Here is a 22,932-nt window from a genome sequence, read left to right as displayed (position 1 = left end):
AAGATGTTTTTTCTCTGCATATTTAATTGAAATTCATGATGAAGAACATGTTACAGCTGGGCCAGGCTCAACCTGGAGTAGAGTGTATAACCTCACCCACATTCTGGTGACATGTTCTGTTTCAGTAATAATTTATTAAGGGATTATATTTAGTTTACTAACAGTATATTATGAGTTTATAATAAACAGTAACCCATTGCTGGTTGCATTCGGTGAGCTGATGACTGTTGCTACTGGTCTATGGATCATTACCGTGGAGCGCATAGCCTACTGAAGGAGTGGCGGTTCTAGACAATTTCAACTGAGGGCCAGTTGTACTGTTAGGGGGGCCAGTTACATTAGACGTTATTGTTGTCATCGATTTCTTCACTGCATTGCAGGCATTAGCAGGCAAAAGACCATGTTCATAATCATCATCGTTGCCACTGTCTAATAACGGATGTAAAAAAATAACGATAGCAAAAATTAGTTGTGTAGAAATGATTTCATACTCCACATTTAGGGGGCCCACAAGGGGGTCCAAAATTGTTGTCACAGGGTCACCCCATAACCGCTAGTGTACCGAAGATCGCTAACGTTATAATTTGTGACTAGCCTCAAAACTGTTACAATGTATCATGCATGATTACAAACCCCTCAGTGCTCGCCCACTCAGTGGCCACATCCAATCAAAATACTCCATCGGGGCTATTTAAAGAACAAGTTCCGGCAGTGGTGGAGTCACCTGAAAATATCCATCCGCGGTAGTAAACAATGGGAAGATCTCAATGCATATCCCTGCCGGCCTCCCTCGTCTCCTTCTCAAAACCCATTGGAGAAGGAGACGAGGAGAGAGGACGCGAGGAGTATAATTTGAGAGAATACTATAGATGGGTTTGCTGACAACGTCACGAAAACCGTGTGCACGCTTTGATGTGGCAGAAGTCCAGAACGGCCATGTGGGAAATCTTAAGTGGCTCGTTTCAGCTACACAGAACAAAAATATAAACCAACATGCAACAATTTCAAAGATGTTATTGTGTCACAGTTCATATAAGGAAATCAGTCAATTGAAATAAATTAATTAGGCCCCATCTATGGATTTCACATGACTGGGAATGCAGATAGGCATCTGTTGGTCACAGAGAGTTAAAAAAAAAGGTAGGGGCAAGGATCAGAAAACCAGTCAGTATCTGGTGTGACCACAATTTGCCTCATGCAGCACAACATCTCATTCGATAGAGTTTACCAGGCTGTTGATTGTGGCCTGTGGAATGTTGTCCCACTCCTTTTCAACGGCTTTGCGAAGTTGCTGGATATTGGCGGGAACTGGAACACGCTGTTGTACACATTGGTCCAGAGCATCCCAAACATGCTCAATGGGTTACATACTTTATCTGGTGAGTATGCAGGCCATGGAAGAACAGGGACATTTTCAGCTTCCAGGAATTGTGAACAGATCCTTGCGACACGGGGCCGTGCATTATCATGCTGAAACATGAAGTGATGGCGGCAGATGAATGGCACGACAATGGGCCTCAGGTTCTCGTCACGGTATCTCAAATTGCCATCAATAAAATGCAAGTGTGTTCGTTGTCCGTAGCTTATGTCTGTCCATACCATAACCTCACCTCCACCAGGGGCACTCTGTTCACAACGTTGACATCAGAAAACCGCTCACCCACATGGCACCATACACACTGTCTGCCATCTGCCCCATACAGTTGAAACCAGGATTCATCCATGAAGAGCAAACTTCTCCAGCGTGCCAGTGGCCATCAAAGGTGAGAATTTGCAAACTGAAGTCGGTTACGACGCCGAACTGCAGTCAGGTCAAGTCCCTGGTGAGGACAACGAGCACACAGATGAGCTTCCCTGAGACAGTTTCTGACAGCTTGTGCAGAAATTCTTTGGTTGTGCAAACCCACAGATTCATCAGCTGTCCAGGTGGCTGGTCTCAAACCATCCCGCAGGTGAAGAAGCCGGATGTGGAGGTCCTGGCCTGGCATGGGTACACGTGGTCTGTGCTTGTGAGGCCAGTTGGACATACTGCCAAATTCGCTAAAACAAATTTGGAGGCGACTTATGGTAGCAAAAGGAACATTAAATTCTCTGGCAACAGTTATGGTGGACATTCCTGCAGTCAGCCTGTCAATTGCACGCTCCCTCAAAACTTAAGACATCTGTGGCATTATGTTGTGTGACAAAACTGCACATTTTAGTGACCTTTTATTGTCCCCAGCACAAGGTGCACCTGTGTAATGCTCATGCTGTTTAATCAGCTTCTGATATGCCACACCTGTCAGTTGGATGGATTATCTTGGCAAAGGTGAAATGCCCACTAACAGGGATGTAAACAAATTTGTGCACAAAATATAGGAGAAATAAGCCTTTTGTGCATATGGAACATTTCTGGGATCTTTTATTTCAGCCTAAGAAACATGAGACCAACATGTACGTCCTTTGTGTGGGTGAGCGGTTTGCTGATGTCAACATTGTGAACCGAGTGCCCCATGGTGACGGTAGGGTTATGGTATGCAGTGGTGTAAAGTACTTAAGTAGAAATACTTTAAAGTACTACATAAGTCATTTTTTGGAGTATCTTTACTATTTATATTTTGGCCAACTTTTACTTTTACCTCACTACATTCCTAAAGAAAATATTTTGCTTTTTACTCCCTACATTTTCCATAACACCCAGAAGTACTTGTTACATTTTGAATGCTTAACAGGACAGGAAAATGGTCCAATTCTCGCACTTATCAAGAGAACATCCCTGGTCATCCCTACTGCCTCTGATCTGGCTTACTTACTAAATACAAATTCATCTTTTATAAATTATGTCTGAGTGTTGGAGTGTGCCCCTGGCTATCCGTACATTTTTTAAATAAGAAAATGGTGCCGCCTGCTTTGCTTAATATAAGGAATTTGAATTGATTCATACTTTAACTTTTGATACTTAAGTATATTTAGACTTGCTTCCATTCAGCCACAAGAGCATTCGTGAGGTTGGGCACTGATGTTGGGTGATTAGGCCTGGCTTGCAGTCGGGTTCCAATTCATCCCAAAGGTGTTCAATGGGGTTGAGGTCATGGCTCTGTGCAGGTCAGTCAAGTTCTTCCACACCGATCTCAACAAACCATTTCTGTATGGACATTGCTTTGTGCACGGGTGCAATTGTCATGCTGAAACAGAAAAAGGCCTTACCCAAACTGATTTGCCTAGTTAAATTGAAAAATAAAAAACTGTTGCCACAAAGTTGGAAGCACAGAATCGTCTAGAATGTCATTGTATTCTGTAGCGTTGAGATTTCCCTTCACGAAGGGGCCTAGCCCAAACCATAAAAAACAGCCCCAGACCATTATTCCTCCTCCACCAATCTTTAAAGTTGGCACTATGCATTGGGGAAGGTAGCGTTCTCCTGGCATCCGCCAAACCCAGATTCGTCCGTCAGACTGCCAGATGGTGAAGCGTGATTCATCACACCAGAGAACACATTTCCACTGCTCCAGAGTCCAATGGCAGCAAGCTTTACACCACTCCAGCCAACACTTGGCATTTTGCATGGTGATGTTAGGCTTGTGTGCGGCTGCTTGGCTTTGGAAACCCATTTCAGGAAGCTCCCAACAAACAGTTATTGTGCTGACGTTGCTTCCAGAGGCAGTTTGGAACTCGGTAGTGAGTGTTTTAACTGAGGATAGATGATTTTTATGTGCTGCGCGCTTCAGTACTCGCCAGTCCCATTCTGTGAGCTTGTGTGGCCTACCACTTCACGGCTGAGCCGTTGTTGCTCCTTAATGTTTCCACTTCACAATAACAGCACTTACAGTTGACAGGGGAAGCTCTAGCAGGGCAGACATTTGACGAACTGACTTGTTGTAAAGGTGGTATACTATGACGGTGCTACATTGAAAGTCACTGTCCCCAGTCCACCTGGTCGTGCTGCTGCTCCTCCTGTTTCAACTGTTCTGCCTGCGGCTATGGAACCCTGACCTGTTCACCGGACGTGCTACCTTGTCCCGGACCTGCTGTTTTCGACTCTCTCTCTCTACCGCACCTGCTGTCTCTAACTCTGAATGATCGGCTATGAAAAGCCAACTAACATTTACTCCTGAGGTGCTGACCTGGTGCACCCTCTACAACCACTGTGATTATTATTATTTGACCCTACTGGTCATCTATGAATGTTTGAACATCTTGGCCATGTACTGTTATAATCTCCACCCGGCACAGCTAGAAGAGGGCTGGCCACCCCTCAGAGCCTGGTTCCTCTCTAGGTTTCTTCCTAGGTTCCTGCCTTTCTAGGGAGCTTTTCCTAGCCACCGTGCTTCTACATCTGCATTGCTTGCTGTTTGGGGTTTTAGGCTGGGTTTCTATAGACCACTTTGTGACATCGGCTGATGTAAAAAGGGATTTATAAATAAATTTGATTGATTGACTGACTGAGCTCTTCAGTAAGGCCATTCTACTGCCAATATTTGTCTATGGAGATTGCATGGCTCTGTACTTGATTTTATACACCTGTCAGCAACGGGTGTGGCTAAAATAGCCAAATCCACTAATTTGAACGGGTGTCCACATACTTTTGTATATATAATGTATATCCTCCATCTTTTTCAACATTACATAATTCTATGTAAATTATATACTAAATTCAATACTATGGTGTGTCAAAACAAACGTGTATTTGCATATTTATATATTCATGTGTGTATGAAATATTGGAATAATTGTAGAACTATATCTTAGAGTAATCACAATCACAATCCATGTAATACAATCCTGTAATTATATTGATTTAAAATGTCTAACATGAAGTAGGGTTGATTTCTAAGGTCAAAGAAATGAGTTTGCAAACAAAAATAGGTTTTAGAAAAAAGTAAATGGTATCTACTTTTTTAGGCGGACGTAGTCACTGCCTTAGAACATTCGTTTCGCTGTGTATGTGTTTGACTGAACTGCCTCGTATGTTGATCCCGATTGCCTTCTGGAGAACCTGACATTGGAAAATTAGAAGTATAGACCTCCCGACAGATCATAGCAAGGTGACATTGTTGTGATCAGGCTCCCTGTGTTTGAGCTCTAAGATTGGACCACGAAGATGACCCAGCCTCGGCCGGACGAGTTCAAGCCACCTCCGGAGTGCCCAGTCTTCGAACCAAGCTGGGAGGAATTTGCCGATCCTTTTGCTTTTATAAATAAGATCCGTCCAATTGCGGAAAAAACTGGCATTTGTAAGGTCCGCCCGCCTCCGGTAAGTGTGGTCGAGTTGCTGAGTGGTTCAACTGAATCTTTAAAACCATTTTAACAACAAGAAGACAGACATCTACCATACACTGGGGGGTTTAAAGGGACATTTTCAAAATGGCGGATTAAGGTTTTTTGCTGATTCTTTTGTGTATCATTCAAATGTTTATTTAGCTAGCTACATAATCTAGCTAGTTTTAATAACATTAGCTAACTACCTGACCAGCGGAGTGTATTTATGTAGCAACAGGAAACATTGGTGAAAATGTATATTTGTACTTAACTGAAAACGAAACAACACCGGCAAGCTAACTAACGTTAACTGATTTGAACGAGTCGTGAGATTTATCTTTCGCTAGCGACTGATCAAACTAGCAATATCTGGCACAATGACCATCAGCGAAATCTGTCAGTTTAGTGTAAAAAATGACAAACTAGCCATCGTTAGTACTACCTAAAACAGCGTTTCAATAAATAAAATGTAAATTTACGTAACATTAGCTAGCTACAGACTGGCATGGTCCAGTAACGTTACAGTAGCTAACTGGACTGGCAGGTGGGAATGAATGTCTAGCTAGCTTGCTAAATTGGCTAGTTGTGTCGCCAGGGGAGAAAACAATTGACATTTTTAATAACACGAAAACCTTTGACATTTTTTGACTATGACTGGTAATGCCAGAGCCAAACAGTCGTACGGTTAGTGTTACGGAGACGGGGGATGTTTATTGTTGAATGTTGTTTTTGATGACGTCATTCAAACAAACTTCTATCTTCCCCATAACTAAGGATCACCTGTATTCATTAGTCTTGTTTGGTTTAGCCTAAACTTTAATTATTTCTCTCAAAATATTTTTTAGCTGTGTTGACCTTTTTGGAAACTGAAATAAAAACCATTAATAACCAAAGAAATAAGTAATCCATAAGTTAATAAGACATAACTCATAACGCATACATTATTGGTTAGAACTATCAATCAATATCGAATGGCGTCAAAAATGAGTGTTAATAGCAAAGTAATTGGATAGATGTCTGGAGATGTCCTGGTGAAATAGGATGTTCACTCAGTAGGCCCGACAGTTTTTGGGTGTTGTCCTCCATGTTGGCTTTGTGGTAAACCGGAGCTGTTGAGTTCCATCTGGCCATTTTGTTGGTGATGTTAGTTAGGCTAGTGTGTTTTTAAGATAATAAATCAATCGTGTTGTATGCTCTACAATGCTTCTTGTAACCCTAAATAACTAATTATATTGAAGGGGGAAAAGTACCTTGACCTATTTATATGTGAAATTAAAATAATCCCACGTGTGCAATACCTCCTTTCAAAGAGACTCCATCTACCCTACATAAAGCCAAATGACTTAGGTCCTGCCAATGTAAAGTGTTTTTGTTGATTTTGATGTAACTCAGTGACAACAGTAGACCTGTAGACAGACTCACAGACTTGTAGGCTAAACATCTGTTACTGACAGGTGTTCCATATGGGGCAATGACTGGTTTATTGTAAGATGTCCCCATACTGCTCGGTAGATGTGGTACACTTTGTATAATTTAGTGAACTACGTGTATTTCAGCTAGTAATTTAACTACATTTTGCAGTAGCTTAGTGGTAGTTGAACTAAATTTAAATCTTGGTACGGTTTTTAGTAGTTAACTTTTTGCAATGTAACGATGTAGCCAACTACTCGAACTACACACTACTTTTTTTTGCTAAAATAAAATCTGGGTGAGGTATGCAATAATTCACTTTCTTTTTCAGCTTCAGATCTGCCCAATTCTCACTTGAAGATATATTTTTTTTTTATTGGATAAATTACACATTCTGTTAACATCTGAGTCCAGAGTGATCTGTCTTGCAATTTGTAGTCTATGACATTTCAAATTGAGATATGATAATTTATCACTAAGTAGTTTGGATGTAGTGAGCTACTTTTTAAAAGTAACTTCAGTTAAGTAAACTATGTTTGTCTTATGAGTATATTTAGCGTAGCTTAATTTCTTCCAGTGTTAAGTAATTGGAAGCTTGGTAAACTGTATTTTCAGAGTAGCTTCCCCAACACTGACAATAGGCCATTTTATGATATGTGTCGTATGGAATGCAAATTCTAATAATGTTGTTGTATGCTCACAGGGCTGGCAGCCCCCATTTGCATGTAATGTTGACAGACTGCACTTCACTCCTCGGATACAGAGGCTCAATGAACTGGAGGTAAGGAGGTCACTTTGCATTATGTGTAACCAAGGTCTTAGTTTCTACATACAATACCCTTGATGATATGCAGTATGCATCCCTTTGAAACCCAGGCCTATAGAAGGGAATTGAACTGATTGGTCAGGGTCTCGGTCAATGCAATTGTCTAGTTGACGAAGCACTGAAGGTTGCTGTTGTGCCTACCATTATTAATCACCCTTTTCAGAAGCTTTGGTGAAAGGAAGGTCAAAGGTTGCTTGTGCAGGAGTTGGTCAGCAGAAGTCTTGTCTTTTCAGTTCACAAATATTTGTTTGTTGCATCACATTGCTGAGTCAGGAGACTGATTATCACCTATGTGATTTTCTACATTTCAATTCCTACAGTGACTGTTAGATATCACCTAGTGTATGTTCCCCTTTCCTAGGCACAGACCAGAGTCAAGCTTAACTTCTTGGACAAGATCGCAAAGTTCTGGGAGTTGCAGGGGTGTTCTCTGAAGATTCCTCATGTGGAAAGGAAGATATTGGACCTTTATCAACTCAACAAGGTTGGGTGTTTTAGTATTGTTTCAAACTACTATGCAATTATTCCATCTTAAATAGTATTTAACAGCATCCACTGACTATAATTAACTTAGACACATTTTATTTCAGAATGTTGCAGATGAGGGTGGATTTGATATTGTGTGTCGCGACAGACGATGGACGGCGATTGCACTTAAGATGGGCTTTGCTCCAGGCAAGGCTGTGGGTTCTCACCTACGGTCACACTATGAGAGAATCCTCTACCCCTACAACCTCTTCCAGAGTGGAGCTAACCTCCTGGTAAGTTGGACAAATGCCCTAACACTCATGGTTAATCTGTCTGTTCACATTGTACTCAGGGCTTTATGCACTAGCTAATGCTGTGTTAAGCGCTTGGTTGGCTCATCTGTAGGCAAGTTAAGCACTGTTCAACCATAGTTCTACTTCTGTTATTGTGGAAGTACTGTATGTTTGTCTAATGTGAGGATCATTTTCAATATTGAATAAATGGATTGAAAACTGCAAAGAAAGCGTACTGAGTCAATATAGATTGGGTCTTTGTTGTTAACTTTGCAAGCTCTCTCTTGCTTTAGGCACCAGAGCTTGCTTCCAAGCTGATGCGTTTAGTGTCTGCCCCTGAACTTGACACGGTATGGCTGCCTCATGGTTATCTAAGAATAAAAAAATGGCACGTCTATGGTGGTTATGGCAGTCTGGAGTTTTTGTTACACAGAAATGTTAGACCATTCTTTGTTTCAAATGGTCTCATTGTGCTTTGTCTGTGCACCGATGACATAGTCTGGTGTCCTTGCTGCCATAGACGTGTGCCATGTCTATTGTTTTGTTTGTATGTTTCGTCTACATTTGTAATGGATTAACTGTATGTATTGTATAACATTACATTGTATATGATATCACTAATGTTCCTATCCTGCCTATGCCTGCAGTTTGTCCAGAAGCCAACCCTGCCACTTGACACGAGTGACAAGGAGTACAAACCCCATGACCTGGCCGAGAGGCAGCAGTTTGTCCAGCCAGCCGAGTCCTGCTGCAACAGCGCCCGCAGAGCAAAGCGGATGAGAGCTGAGGTGGATGCTCTTGTCGAACAGAGCCTCACACACTTGTCAGAAGAACTCCTCATAAACCCAGTAATTCAGATTGCAGAAACTACCCTGTAACCAACTACCTTACTCTATCTCCTTCAAATCCTTAAGTCACAAAATGGAGTGTAATTAGCTTAAAGCCTTGTGTGTTATCTTAATTATTCATGAAAGCATTGGCACATCACTGTTCTCTATTGCATATCAACTTTGTAACATCATTAGTGGTAGTTACAATAGTTAACTAGAACTCTATTTTCACCCACAGTCCGGTTGTGTGAAGACTGAACCAGGAACGGAACCCTGTGAGAACAGACCAAATCTGAGGAGGAGGATGGGCTCCTTTGTTGCCAAGCCCGAGCCAGGTCAGTACCAACAAGGCTTTACTTTAACCACAGAAGAGTTAACACAATATTTGTGATCCGTGCCAATATCCATATACTTGTATTATTATTATTTGACCATGCTGGTCATTTATGAACATTTGAACATCTTGGCCATGTTCTGTTATAATCTCCACCCGGCACAGCCAGAAGAGGACTGGCCACCCCTCATAGCCTGGTTCCTCTAGGTTTCTTCCTAGGTTTTGGCCTTTCTAGGGAGTTTTTCCTAGCCACTGTGCTTCTACACCTGCATTGCTTGCTGTTTGGGGTTTTAGGCTGGGTTTCTGTACAGCACTTAGAGATATCAGCTGATGTAAGAAGGGCTATATAAATAGATTTGATTTGACTTGAATTTAGAATCAAGCCATATATATTAATATGTACTCTAGTGTGAATTTTGGAACGTAGTTTGTGATATTCAGGCTAGGGAGTAAGATGCACCATGGGTAATTCATGAGTTAAATCATCTGGTGTTCCTCATTATGCTCATCATAAGTCATTTTTCTTTGCAGAAAAAGAAATTCCCATTCTAGTGAAACAAGAACCTATCGAGCCGGTGAGCGAGGCAGATGAAAACAAGTCTCGATATAAGAAAAAACCCAGTCTTGATGTCCCACCTCCTGCAGTGAGTGTAGTAAGTGTGGATTTTTTTTTATCCATTCTTTGGATGAGAGAATACTCTAAATGGATTATCAACATTATTGCACCAGAACAGGTTTTATACATTGTTGTGCAGCATATAGGAGGTTTTAACAAATGTTGAATTGTAGATCCTTTGGTTATTCCACTTCAAGAATGTGTCATGTCTTTTATAGATGGTTCTGATGTTATTATATAGTTCATTAGTTGTGTATTAACTGGAGTGAAGAGAATGCTTCTCTCAGGAACAACAGGAACAAAGCCCTTCTTCCCTCTGTTCTGTAGGTGGACCTGTATATTTGTCTGGTGTGTGGCAGCGGGAGTGACGAGGATCGTCTTCTGCTGTGTGATGGCTGTGATGACAGTTACCACACCTTCTGTCTCATACCCCCTCTAAACGACGTCCCCAAAGGAGACTGGAGGTGCCCCAAGTGCCTGGCTCAAGTGAGTAGTGATGTCTGTTCACCTCATCACACCAATAACCACATTTACACTTCACAGTCAATCTGTACTGGCTTCTGTGAGTGTATGATATGAATGTGTTCAGCTCTGTTATGTATACAGAATACCTTTGTTTGTCTGTGAAAAGAAAATTGTTATTACGGTGTGCTTTCTACCCCTTGTTTATTTTGAATAGGAGTGCAGCAAACCTCAGGAGGCATTTGGTTTTGAGCAGGCATACAGGGACTACTCTTTGCGGGCTTTTGGTGAAATGGCAGACTCCTTCAAATCTGATTACTTCAACATGCCAGTTCATGTAAGTAGAAAATGTCTAATCATCAAGGAAGTTCTAAGAATTTTGACCTGTTGTAATTTATTCACAACTGTCATAAATGGAATATGAAATAGCATTTTTAATATTTAACCTCTCTAGGGTAGGTGGCACCAAATTGTCCCACCTACGTAACAGCCAGTGTAATCCCGTGGCGCATTATTCAAAAACCTCAAAAATGCAAAAACTTCAATTTTTCAGACATGACTATTTTACACCATTTTAAAGACAAGACTCTCGTTAATCTAACCACACTGTCCGATTTCAAAAAGGCTTTACAACGAAAGCAAAACATTAGATTATGTCAGCAGAGTACCCAGCCAGAAATAATCAGACACCCATTTTTCAAGCTAGCATATAATGTCACATAAACCCAAACCACAGCTAAATGCAGCACTAACCTTTGATGATCTTCATCAGATGACAACCCTAGGACATTATGTTATACAATACATGCATGTTTTGTTCAATCAAGTTTATATTTATATCAAAAACCAGATTTTTACATTAGCATGTGACTAGCATTCCCACCGAACACTGCCGGTGAATTTACTAAATTACTCACGATAAACGTTCACAAAAAGCATAACAATTATTTTAAGAATTATAGATACAGAACTCCTCTATGCACTCGATATGTCCGATTTTAAAATAGCTTTTCGGTGAAAGCACATTTTGCAATATTCTCAGTAGATAGCTAGCCCTGTGATGCCGGGCTATTTAGACACCCAGCAAGTTTAGCACTCACCAAAGTCAGATTTACTATAAGAAAAATGTTATTACCTTTGCTGTCTTTGTCAGAATGCACTCCCAGGACTTCTACTTCAATAACAAATGTTGGTTTGGTTCAAAATAATCCATAGTTATATCCAAACAGCGGCGTTTTGTTTGTGCGTTCAAGACACTATCCGAAAGGGTAAATAAGGGTGACGAGCATGGCGCAATTCGTGACAAAAAAATTCTAAATATTCCATTACCGTATTTCGAAGCATGTCAACCGCTGTTTAAAATCAATTTTTATGCGATTTTTCTCATAAAAAAGCGATAATATTCCGACCGGGAACCTGCGTTTAGGTAAACAGACGAAAGAAAATAAAGCATTCGGTCGACTCGGGCACGCGCCTAAGCCCATAGTACTCTGATCGGCCACTTGCCAAAAGCGATAATGTGTTTCAGCCAGAGGCTGCCTCGATATCGTTCAGCTTTTTCCCGGGCTCTGAGAGCCTATGGGAGCCGTAGGAAGTGTCACGTTAGAGCAAAGATCCTCAGTCTTCAATAAAAAGAGCCAAGATGAAACACAACTTGTCAGACAGGCCACTTCCTGCATGGAATCTTCTCAGGTTTTGGCCTGCCATATGAGTTCTGTTATACTCACAGACACCATTCAAACAGTTTTAGAAACTTTAGGGTGTTTTCTATCCAAAGCCAATAATTATATGCATATTGTAGTTACTGGGCAGGAGTAGTAACCAGATTAAATCGGGTACGTTTTTTATCCGGCCGTGTCAATACTGCCCCCTAGCCCTAACAGGTTAATCAGGGGTGGATTGGACATCTGGCATTTTGGGCAAATGCCAGATGGGCCTGTCTAACTTCAGTTTTTTTTTCTTTACAAAATGATCATTATTTGGCTAATAATGGGGGGCCTCAATGGGGGGGAATGGGCCGGTATTAGAAATGCCAGGACCGATTTCTAGTCTTAGTCCGCATTTCATTGTGCATTTGTTTCAGATGGTTCCCACAGAGTTGGTGGAAAAAGAGTTCTGGCGCTTGGTGAGCACCATCGAGGAGGACGTCACAGTGGAGTATGGAGCAGATATAGCCTCCAAGGAGTTTGGGAGCGGATTCCCCATCAGGAATGGAAGATTTAAGGTTTCAGAAAAGGATGAGGTAGGCACCTGTATTCAAATGAATGACTAACCAAACCAATATAGTATATCACACAGACTCGGATAAAATGGCTAAACTTTTCGTTCAATGTCATGGCTTGTCAATGTACCATTGTATCGGAATAAAAAATAAAAAAATATATATATATTTTTTAAATGCTCAAAATGCTTTCTTTCCCATGATGTCTTGCAGATGTACCTGAAGTGTGGCTGGAATCTGAACAACATGGCGATGATGGACCCGTCAGTGTTGACTCATGTCACAGCAGACATCTGTGGGATGACTCTACCTTGGCTCTATGTAGGCATGTGCTTTTCCTCCTTCTGCTGGCACATCGAGGACCACTGGAGCTACTCCATCAACTACCTGCACTGGTACTGTTTGTTTAGGGATGTTGACATATAAAAAATAATGTAGTTACATACAATCATAAAGTGCCATTTTGCTTATGATCATTGCTATTTTGCTTTCCATATTTTATGTATGGAGTCAAGACAATATTTTCAAGTTTAGAATTTCACTTTAAATGCTTTGTTTGCATGATGTTTCTGAATCAAGCTCTGTATTTGTTTTTGAAAGGGGGGAGCCGAAGACATGGTATGGAGCACCTGGCTTTGCTGCAGAACAGCTTGAGGCTGTGATGAAGAAACTGGCTCCAGAGCTGTTTCAGATTCAGCCTGACCTCCTCCACCAGCTGGTCACCATTATGAACCCCAACACCCTCATGTCTCACGGGGTCCCTGTAAGTTTCTGTGTAACTAGACTTACAACCATGTATTTCCATAGAATAGTATATAAATCCACTAACAGATACATATTTTCTGTGTCCCAAGATTTACAGAACAAATCAGTGTGCTGGTGAGTTTGTCATCACCTTCCCCAGAGCTTATCACAGTGGTTTCAACCAGGGTTTCAACTTCGCTGAGGCTGTAAACTTCTGCACTGTGGACTGGGTAAGATACTTTTGGCTTCAAGAGGATAGACCTGAGAATTTTCTCTTCCTTTACCTGAGCTCCTCATTGCCATTATTTTGGAGGGGTAGTTTATGTGAAGTGGACTGTTTAGTAATAGTCTCTCTTTGGTTAATCTCAGATGGCATTAGGCCGCCAGTGCGTTGACCACTACAGACTGCTGCATCGGTACTGTGTTTTCTCGCACGACGAGATGATCTGCCAGATGGCCTCCAAGGCCAACAGTCTGGACGTTGTCCTGGCATCGGCTGTCCAGAAAGATATGAAGGATATGATCAGAGAGGAGCAGGACCTACGAGATAAAGTCCGCAAGATGGTAAGGCGCCCCCACAACAGACAGAATTATACTGTTGAAGTCGGAAGTTTACATACACTTAGGTTGGAGTCATTAAAACTTTTTTTCAACCACTCCACAAATTTCTTGTTAACTTCTATGGGCTGCGGGACACAGCCAGTGAAAAATCAGGGCAGCAAATTCAAAACAACAAAATCTGATAATTCAAATTTCTCAAACATACAACTATTTTACACCATTTTAAAGATACACTTGTCCTTAATCCAACCACATTGTCCGATTTCAAAAAGGCTTTATGGCGAAAGCATAAAGTTAGATTATGTTAGGACAGTGCCAACACAAGAAAAACCACACAGCCATTTTCCAAGCAGGAGAGGGGTCACAAAAACCAGAAATACAGCTAAAATTAAACACTCATCTTTGACCATCTTCATCAGATGACACTCCTAGGACTCAATGTTACACAATACATGTATGTTTTGTTCGATAAAGTTCATATTTATATAAAAAAAATCATTTTACATTGGTGCGTGATGTTCAGAAAATATTTTGCCTCAAACTGCCGGTGAATCAGCACAACAATTTACAAAAATACTCATCATTAACGTTGATAAAATATTAAACTGTTATTCAAAGAATTATAGCTAAACATCTTTTTAATGCAACCGCTGTGACAGATTTCCAAAAAGCTTCACGGGAAAAGCACACGTTGCAAAAATCTGAGTACGGCGCTCAGAAAAATACATCAGGCAATACAGATACCCGCCATTTTGTAGTCATCTAAAAGCATAAATAGCATTATAAATATTCACTTACCTTTGATGATCTTCAGCAGAAGGCACTTCCAGGAATTCCCAGGTCCACAATAAATGTTGTTTTGTTCGTTAAAGTCCATAATTTATGTCCAAATACCTCCTTGTTGTTTGCGCGTTCAGTAAGCTACTCCAAATGTAGGAAGCGCGCCGAAAAATCTAAACCTAACCTTTGATCTTCATCAGATGACAACCCTAGGACCTTATGTTATACAATACATGCATGTTTTGTTCAATCAAGTTCATATTTATATCAAAAAACAGCTTTTTACATTAGCATGTGACGTTCAGAACTAGCATTCCCACCGAACACTTCCGGTGAATTTACTAAATTACTCACGATAAACGTTCACAAAAAACATAATTATTTTAAGAATTATAGATACAGAACTCCTTTGTGCAATCGAGGTGTCCGATTTTTAAAATAGCTTTTCGGTGAAAGCACATTTTGCAATATTCAGAGTACATAGCCCGGCATCACGGGCTAGCTATTTAGACACCCAGCAAGTTTAGCCTTCACCAAAGTCAGATTTACTATTAGAAAAGTTTGATTACCTTTGGTGTTCTTCGTCAGAATGCACTCCCAGGGCTGCTACTTCAATAACAAATGTTGGTTTGGTTCAAAATAATCCATAGTTATATCCAAATAGCGGCGTTTTGTTCGTGCGTTCAAGACACTATCCAAAGTGTAAATAAGGGTCACGCGCATGACGCATTTCGTGACAAAAAATGTCTAAATATTCCATTACCGTACTTCAAAGCATGTCAACCGCTGTTTAAAATCAAATTTTATGCAATTTTTCTCGTAAAAAAGCAATAATATTCCGACCGGGAGCGGTGGTTTTCATTCAAAGATAAAACATGGAGTCCACTCGTGCACGCGCCTGAGTCTCACAGTACTGTGACCAGCCACTATCCAAACGCGCTACTTTTTTTCAGCCAGAGCCTGCAAAGCCACGATTCAGCTTTTTGCCGCCTTCTGAGAGCCCATGGGAGCCGTAGGAAGTGTCACGTAACAGCAGAGATCCCCTGTAATGGATAGAGATGATCAAGAAGGCCAAGAAATTGTCAGACAGGGCACTTCCTGCATGGAATCTTCTCAGGTTTTGGCCTGCCAAATGAGTTCTGTTATACTCACAGACACCATTCAAACAGTTTTTTAGAAACTTTGGAGTGTTTTCTATCCAAAGCTAATAATTATATGCATATTCTAGTTTCTGGGCAGGAGTAATAATCAGATTAAATCGGGTACGTTTTTTATCCGGCCGTGAAAATACTGCCCCCTAGCCATAACAGGTTAAACAGAACGGAAAATTCCAGAAAATGTCATGGCTTTAGAAGCTTCTGATAGGCTAATTGACATCATTTGAGTCAATTGGCGGTGTACTTGTGGATGTATTTCAAGGCCTACCTTCAAACTCAGTGCCTCTTTGCTTGACATCATGGGGAAATCAGCCAAAACCTCAGAAAACAATTGTAGACCTCCACAAGTCTGGTACATCCTTGGGAGCAATTTCCAAACGCCTGAAGGTACCACGTTCATCTGTACAAACAATGGTACGCAAGTATAAACACCATGGGACCACGCAGCCGTCATATACCGCTCAGGAAGGAGATGTGTTCTGTCTCCTAGAGATGAAGGTACTTTGGTGCGAAAAGTGCAAATCAATCCCAGAACAACAGCAAAGGACCTTGTGAAGATGCTGGAGGAAACGGGTACAAAAGTATCTATATCCACAGTAAAATGAGTCCTATATCAACATAACCCGAAAGGCCGCTCAGCAAGGAAGAAGCCACTGCTCCAAAACTGCCATAAAAAAGCCAGACTACGGTTTGCAACTGCACATGGGGACAAAGATCGTACTTTTTGGAGAAATGTCCTCTGGTCTGATGAAACAAAAATAGAACTGTTTGGCCATAATGAACATCATTATGTTTGGAGGAAAAGGTGGAAGCTTGCAAGCTGAAGAACACCACCCCATCCGTGAAGCACGGGGGTGGCGGCTTCATGTTGTGGGGATGCTTTGCTGCAGGAGGTACTGGTGCACTTCACAAAATAGATGGCACCATGACGAAGGAAAATTATGTGGATATATTGAAGCAACATCAAGACATCAGTCAGGAAGTTAAAGCTTGGTCGCAAAGGGGTCTTCCAAATGGACAATGACCCCAAACATACTTCCAAAGTTAAGGTATTGGAATGGGCATCACAAAGCCCTGACCTCAATCCTATAGAGAATTTGTGGGCACAACTGAAAAAGCATGTGCTAGCAAGGAGGCCTACAAACCTGACTCAGTTACACCAGCTCTGTCAGGAGGAATGGGCCAAAATTCACCCAACTTACTGTGGGAAGCTTGTAGAAGGCTACTCCAAACGTTTGACCCAAGTTAAGCAATTTAAAGGCAATGCTACCAAATACACTCAATTAGTATGTAAACTTCTGACCCGCTGGTAATGTGATGAAAGAAATAAAAGCTGAAATAAATAATTCTCTCTACTATTATTCTGACATTCACATTCTTAAAATAAAGTGGTGATCCTAACTGACCTAAGACAGGGAATTTTGACTAGGATTAAATGTCAGGAATTGTGAAACTGAGTTTAAATGTATTTGGCTAAGGTGTATGTAAACTTCCGACTTCAACTGTATATCAAAATACATTTGACTTTTCTCTAAGTCAGTCTCAAAAAGAAGACATTCTTAGAGGAATATGTCATTGCTTTATATTTGTATTTTCCAGATCACAATATATTGATGTTAATAGGCAGAGGAATCAGACCTAAACAGTAGAACACTGTTTTGATGTATGAATTTACAGGAATATCAAACACTAATGGGACATTGTTGACTTGAGTTAAGGAGAACTGTCTGTAAATGCGGACATCAATACAGTCTCTCTGGGGTCTCCATTTATAACATGGTTGTGTTTTTGTATTTCTCCCGAAGGGGGTGAAGCATTGCGAGCAGGCGGAATACAATCTCCTGCAGGATGACGAGCGGCAGTGTGCGAAGTGTAGGACCACATGTTACCTGTCTGCCATCACCTGCCCCTGCAGCCCTGGCCGGCTGGTCTGTCTCCACCACATCCAGGACCTCTGCTCCTGCCCCCTCACCAACTACACACTGAAGTGAGTCATGTCCTCAGTCCTGTCCACCGATATACCGTCTATGCCATCTACAGATGTCAGATCTTTACTTGAGCACTCTTTTGTTGCGGATTATTTTCCTGCTGCATTGGGAAATTCAAATGAACCTCGTGATTGGCAAAAAATGAGCAGTTCTCGTTCTCTCCATGCGGGGGCAGTCAAATCATTGGGATCAGGGCTCGCTGTCTTAAAATAATGTCCTTTCTCGCTCCCTTAAATGCTATAGGCCTAAGTCCTATTACTGCAACATTCAAATCTGCAAACATTTATCTGAAATGCAGCCATACACATCAACAACTGTCATTTTATATAGCTTAATAACACAGCCTAGTGGAGACCAATATCTATGACATACACTAGACAATTGTATTTTAAGATTACGAATGAAATTGAGTTCAATTCATACAAAGTATCAGATAAATTGCCACAAATTAGCAATGATAAACAGGGAAATATTTTATTTATATTGTACAGAATGTGTGTCAAATAGATCACCCTTAGTCTGTTCAAAAGCATGTTGCCTGCCTTCCAGCCTTTTGGACGACTAGCATTGTTAGGGCGGAGACATGAGCATCTCGTCATTATTTACAGATCCGACTAAGGTAACACTGGCATCTTAGAGAGAGGTAATGATGGTTGCAATTGAGATCAGCTGTGCGGGTGAATTTGGCACAGATGTCTCATTAAACCATCAGTTGGCAATAATCTAGCGACATCAATTGGTTGCAATAGGCCCCTTGTTATTTGTAGGCAACATTTAGCCTACCAATAAGTCACATAATGAAAGGTGAGAGAACCGATAATGGCTAAATTGATGAGCTGATTTGGGCCATCAGTTGGTTGACAGACGTAGGCCTACTGTAGAATGATACTTTCCTCCAGTGTTAATGCTCGCCCACGTTTTATAGTTAGGCTATGTATAATTTGCAGTGGTGGGTAGAGTACTGAAAATCTGTACTTAAGTAAAAGTACTGTTACTTAGATTGTAATTTACTCAAGTAAATTTAGCCGCCTTAAACTACTCAAGTAAGAGTAAAAATGTATCCGGTCAGAGAACTACTAGTTACAAATTGAGTTTGGTAAAAAAATGTACAGCTTATGGTAAATTGTGACTGCAAAAAAAAAAAAAGGACAACAACTTGGTGCAATTGATTTGACATTCATTTATGAAAGCCTGCCAGCACCATCTTGCAGAAGTCCCCCAGCACAGGTATGTCAGTGGTCAATGAAGACTGACATCAAACAAAGTCCGTAGGCTATAAAGTTTCAATTACGGTCATTCAATGTTGACTTAATCTATCAATGTGTACAATTTCTTAAAGGTATATGGTACTCGAGACATTGGAATACTTTTACATTTTCAATTGCATTAATGAAAATGTACTATCATGTCAAGTATATGTGATGGTGAATGCATACTAAAGATTTACACCAAGTGGGATGTTTAATTTTTCACTCAATGAACAGGTAAGTCAAACAATCAATATTGCAATGTCATTATCAATCATATTACTAGTATGCAAATCAGACATATTTCACCATGGAATTAAATTGATACGTTTTTATTTTATTTTTTTGCATTTTAGCTAACCCTTTTCCAAACCCTAATCTACTTCTTTTAACCTGCTACAAAAAGTCAATTTTGGACAAGCTGTGTCCCTTCGACAAGCGGAATTACCCTCCACCCTCCTTTTCAGAACCTCTCCTTTCCACATTGAAGGGGATTTTATTTTCTTGGCTTGCCCATTCTCCACCCCCTCAGTTGGGCTGCTACAAGCTGTAAATAGAAATACATTTTTCTAGTAAATGGCACAAAAAACTTAGAGATGATACGCTGAGGTGCTTATAGACATGGTCATAAAAATACTGACATTTAGACACACACACACACACACACACAGAGAGTGGGAGAGAGCAATGCGTGGGAGGATGCTGCGGTGGACTGACCTGTTGATATAGGTAATGTTAGCTAGCTACATGGTTGACACAGCAGCTAGCTTAACCAGTTTATCTAGTTGCAACCGAATGTGAAAGCTAGTAAACTATTGCCACACATCTGATTAATCTGTTCACTCTTTATGCCAATGACAAGGTGGCTAGTTAGCCAACAAGAAGGCATATGTGGAGATAAAAATGGACAACTTTTTCTGTCAGATTCTGGGTTAGCCAAAACTAACTACCTAGTTAGCTACCTAGTTATTTGATTTGCACTTGTCCTCAAAACACAATTTCAACAGCAGAATTATATCTTAGAAATACTTATCTTACTCCAGAAATATACAGTGTACAAAACATTAAGAACACCTTCCTAATATCTACAAAGTGTCGAAAGCGGCCCATTTTGACTCTAATGCTTCTCACAGTTGTGTCAAGTTGGCTGGATGTCCTTTGGGTGGTGGACCATTCTTGATACACACGGGAAACTGTTGAGCATGGAAAAACCCAGCAGCGTTACAGTTCTTGACACAAAACGGAGTGCCTGGCATCTACTACCATACCCCGTTCAAAGGCACTTAAATATTTTGTCCTTTAACTCTTTAGACCCCAATAGAATTCTGCTGTAGATTACTGATCATTTAAGATGGAAGCTAATTTTCTCACACATTTCAAACAGACATAGCAAAAAACAAATGACAATTTAACTTAGTTTTAAAGGGCTCTTCTTTAATATGACGCCACATTCATTTTAACAAGGCAAATTTGAGAACAAGGCTATCAGCATATTGATTGCACCATGCGCGGGGGTAATACACTCGACCACTGCTACTCTAACTTCCGCGATGCATACAAAGCCCTCCCTTCGGCAAATCATGACCACGACGCCATCTTGCTCCTACCGTCTTATAGGCAGAAACTAAAACAGGATGTACTAGTGACGAGAACCATTCAACGCTGTTCTGACCAATCGGAATCCACGCTTCAAGATTGTTTTGATCACGCGGACTGGGATGTGTTCCGGTCAGCCTCAGAGAATAACATGGACCTATATGCTGTCTCGGTGAGTGAATTTATAAGGAAGTGCATTGGCGATGTTATACCCACTGTGACTATTAAAATGTACCCTAACCAGAAACCGTGGATGATGGCGGCACCGCGCAAACCACCGCATTTAACCATGTTAAGAAGTCTGGGAAAATAGCTGAATATAAACAGTGTAGTTAATCCCTTCGCAAGGCAATCAAACAAGCGAAATGCCGGTGCAGGGACAAAGATGTCGCAATTCAACAGCTCAGACACAAGACATATGTGGCAGGGTCTACAGGAAATCAGACTACAAAAAGAAAACCAGACACGTCACGGACACCGACGTCATGCTTCCAGACAAACTAAAGACCTTTGCCCGCTTTGAGGATAAGTGCCACCGTCGCGGCCCACTAACAAGTGCTGGGGATAATATACCACAATTACTTGAAACAATTGAACATTATGAAACATTGAACATACCAGGCCTGGTCTTCATAGCAGATTTTGAAAAGGTGTTTGATAAAGTACAACTAGAATGTTATATATATATGCCTGGATTACTTTAATTTTGGTGAATCTCTTATACAATGGGTTAAAGTTATGTAGCGCAACCCCAGATGTAAATAATGGGTAATTCTCAGAAAGTATTGAGCTTTTTAAGAGGAATAAAACAAGGCATTGTCTCCATAACATTGTCTCCATATCTATTTATTATGGCCATTGAAATGCTAGCTATTAAAATTAGATCCAACCAAACATCAAGGGGTTAGAAACAACAGTGTCAATGTATGCCAATGATTCTAGTTTTTTCTTAAGTCCGTAATCTGGATCCCTGCACAGTCTCATTGAAGATCTTGATTACTTTGCTAGCCTTTCTGGATTAAAACTTAATTATGACAAGTGTACCATATTACGTATTGGATTGTTAAACATGTTTTTCCCTACCTTGTAGTTTACCAATAAAATGGGTGGATGGTGAAGTAGACATACTTGGTATTCACATCACAAAAAATATAAATGAACTTACCACAATCAATTTCAATAGAAAGTTAGCAAAAATAAATAAGATTCTGCAACCATGGAGAGGTAAATACTTCACATTGATGAACTTTCTGATCCTATCACAGTTTACTTACTTACTAATGGCACTGCCTACTCCAGATGACTCTTTTTTTTAAATTCTTTTTAAATCATATGAGCAAAATATATTTTATTTGTAATGCTAAGCCAGACAAAATTAAACATGCCTATTTATATAATGAATGAGTTTGGGGGGGCTAAAATGATTAAATATTAGATTTAAACCTCTCACTTAAAATCTTCAGTCATACATAAGTTATACTTAAACCCAAAATGGTTCTCCAGTAGACTAAGAAAGCCTCATCCTTTGTTCATACATTGACTTTTTGCCTTTATACAGATTACAACATCTCATTTCCAACTAATTGAAAATGAAATTTGTTTAAAGTATCGTCCTTAAACAAGCCATACAGAGCTGGTTACAATTTCAGTTTTATCCTCCAGAAAAGAGAACAAATGTTATGGTTCAATTCAAATATACTGATTTAACAAAACATTTTTTAGGGAGAAAATTTTAAAAATTGATTTGTTTAATAATATTATGAATAGAAATGGAGATGTCACATGCAGTTATCAAATATATGGGAATATTTGCTCAATCCAATTTTACAACCAACTGATTGCAGCACTACCACAAAAATGGAGGAGGCAAGTGGAAAAGGGATAAGGTAGGGAACTTGTTTGCCTGCCACATTGAAGATACAAATTGGCTGAAAGGAACTGGCATAAATAGAAAAATACCATTTCATCTGAGGACAAAAATGTTGACAGCTGCTCCATATAGGTTGCAAAATAAGTGGGAGGAGCAATTCGACGTACCAATTCCATGGCATATGGTTTATGAACTGGTACAAAAAACTACACTTGATTCAACACTGAGTTTTTCCATTTTTAAATGATATACAATTCTTGCCACCAACAGAATGCTGTATGTATGTATGTA

The 22,932-nt window shown here is 40.4% G+C and overlaps 1 protein-coding gene across 3 annotated transcripts in view; it reads left to right on the top strand.

The window, feature by feature from the left end:
* The first annotated feature begins 4,902 nt into the window (after positions 1 to 4,902).
* LOC106572475 (lysine-specific demethylase 5B-B) overlaps positions 4,903 to 22,932 on the top strand; it is a 36,066-nt gene continuing 18,036 nt past the window's right edge. The window contains exons 1-16 of one of the 3 annotated variants that reach the window (XM_014146695.2): positions 4,903 to 5,233; positions 7,352 to 7,429; positions 7,836 to 7,958; positions 8,065 to 8,235; positions 8,529 to 8,585; positions 8,883 to 9,023; positions 9,304 to 9,400; positions 9,931 to 10,052; positions 10,343 to 10,501; positions 10,695 to 10,814; positions 12,561 to 12,719; positions 12,912 to 13,093; positions 13,299 to 13,461; positions 13,553 to 13,672; positions 13,812 to 14,006; positions 17,746 to 17,927. In XM_014146695.2, coding sequence (XP_014002170.1) covers positions 5,081 to 5,233; positions 7,352 to 7,429; positions 7,836 to 7,958; positions 8,065 to 8,235; positions 8,529 to 8,585; positions 8,883 to 9,023; positions 9,304 to 9,400; positions 9,931 to 10,052; positions 10,343 to 10,501; positions 10,695 to 10,814; positions 12,561 to 12,719; positions 12,912 to 13,093; positions 13,299 to 13,461; positions 13,553 to 13,672; positions 13,812 to 14,006; positions 17,746 to 17,927 — 2,222 coding nt within the window. In that variant the 5' untranslated portion in view covers positions 4,903 to 5,080. Of the gene's footprint in view, positions 5,234 to 7,351; positions 7,430 to 7,835; positions 7,959 to 8,064; positions 8,236 to 8,528; positions 8,586 to 8,882; positions 9,084 to 9,303; positions 9,401 to 9,930; positions 10,053 to 10,342; positions 10,502 to 10,694; positions 10,815 to 12,560; positions 12,720 to 12,911; positions 13,094 to 13,298; positions 13,462 to 13,552; positions 13,673 to 13,811; positions 14,007 to 17,745; positions 17,928 to 22,932 lie in introns of all 3 variants that reach the window. The other 2 variants (XM_014146694.2, XM_014146693.2) reach the window with 2 other exon arrangements.

The sequence above is a fragment of the Salmo salar genome, chromosome 15 (assembly GCF_965601325.2).
Source record: "Salmo salar chromosome 15, fSalSal1, whole genome shotgun sequence".
NCBI lineage: Eukaryota > Metazoa > Chordata > Actinopteri > Salmoniformes > Salmonidae > Salmo > Salmo salar.
The sequence above is the reverse complement of the archived record's forward strand: the minus strand, read 5'-3'. Positions and strand labels throughout refer to the sequence as shown.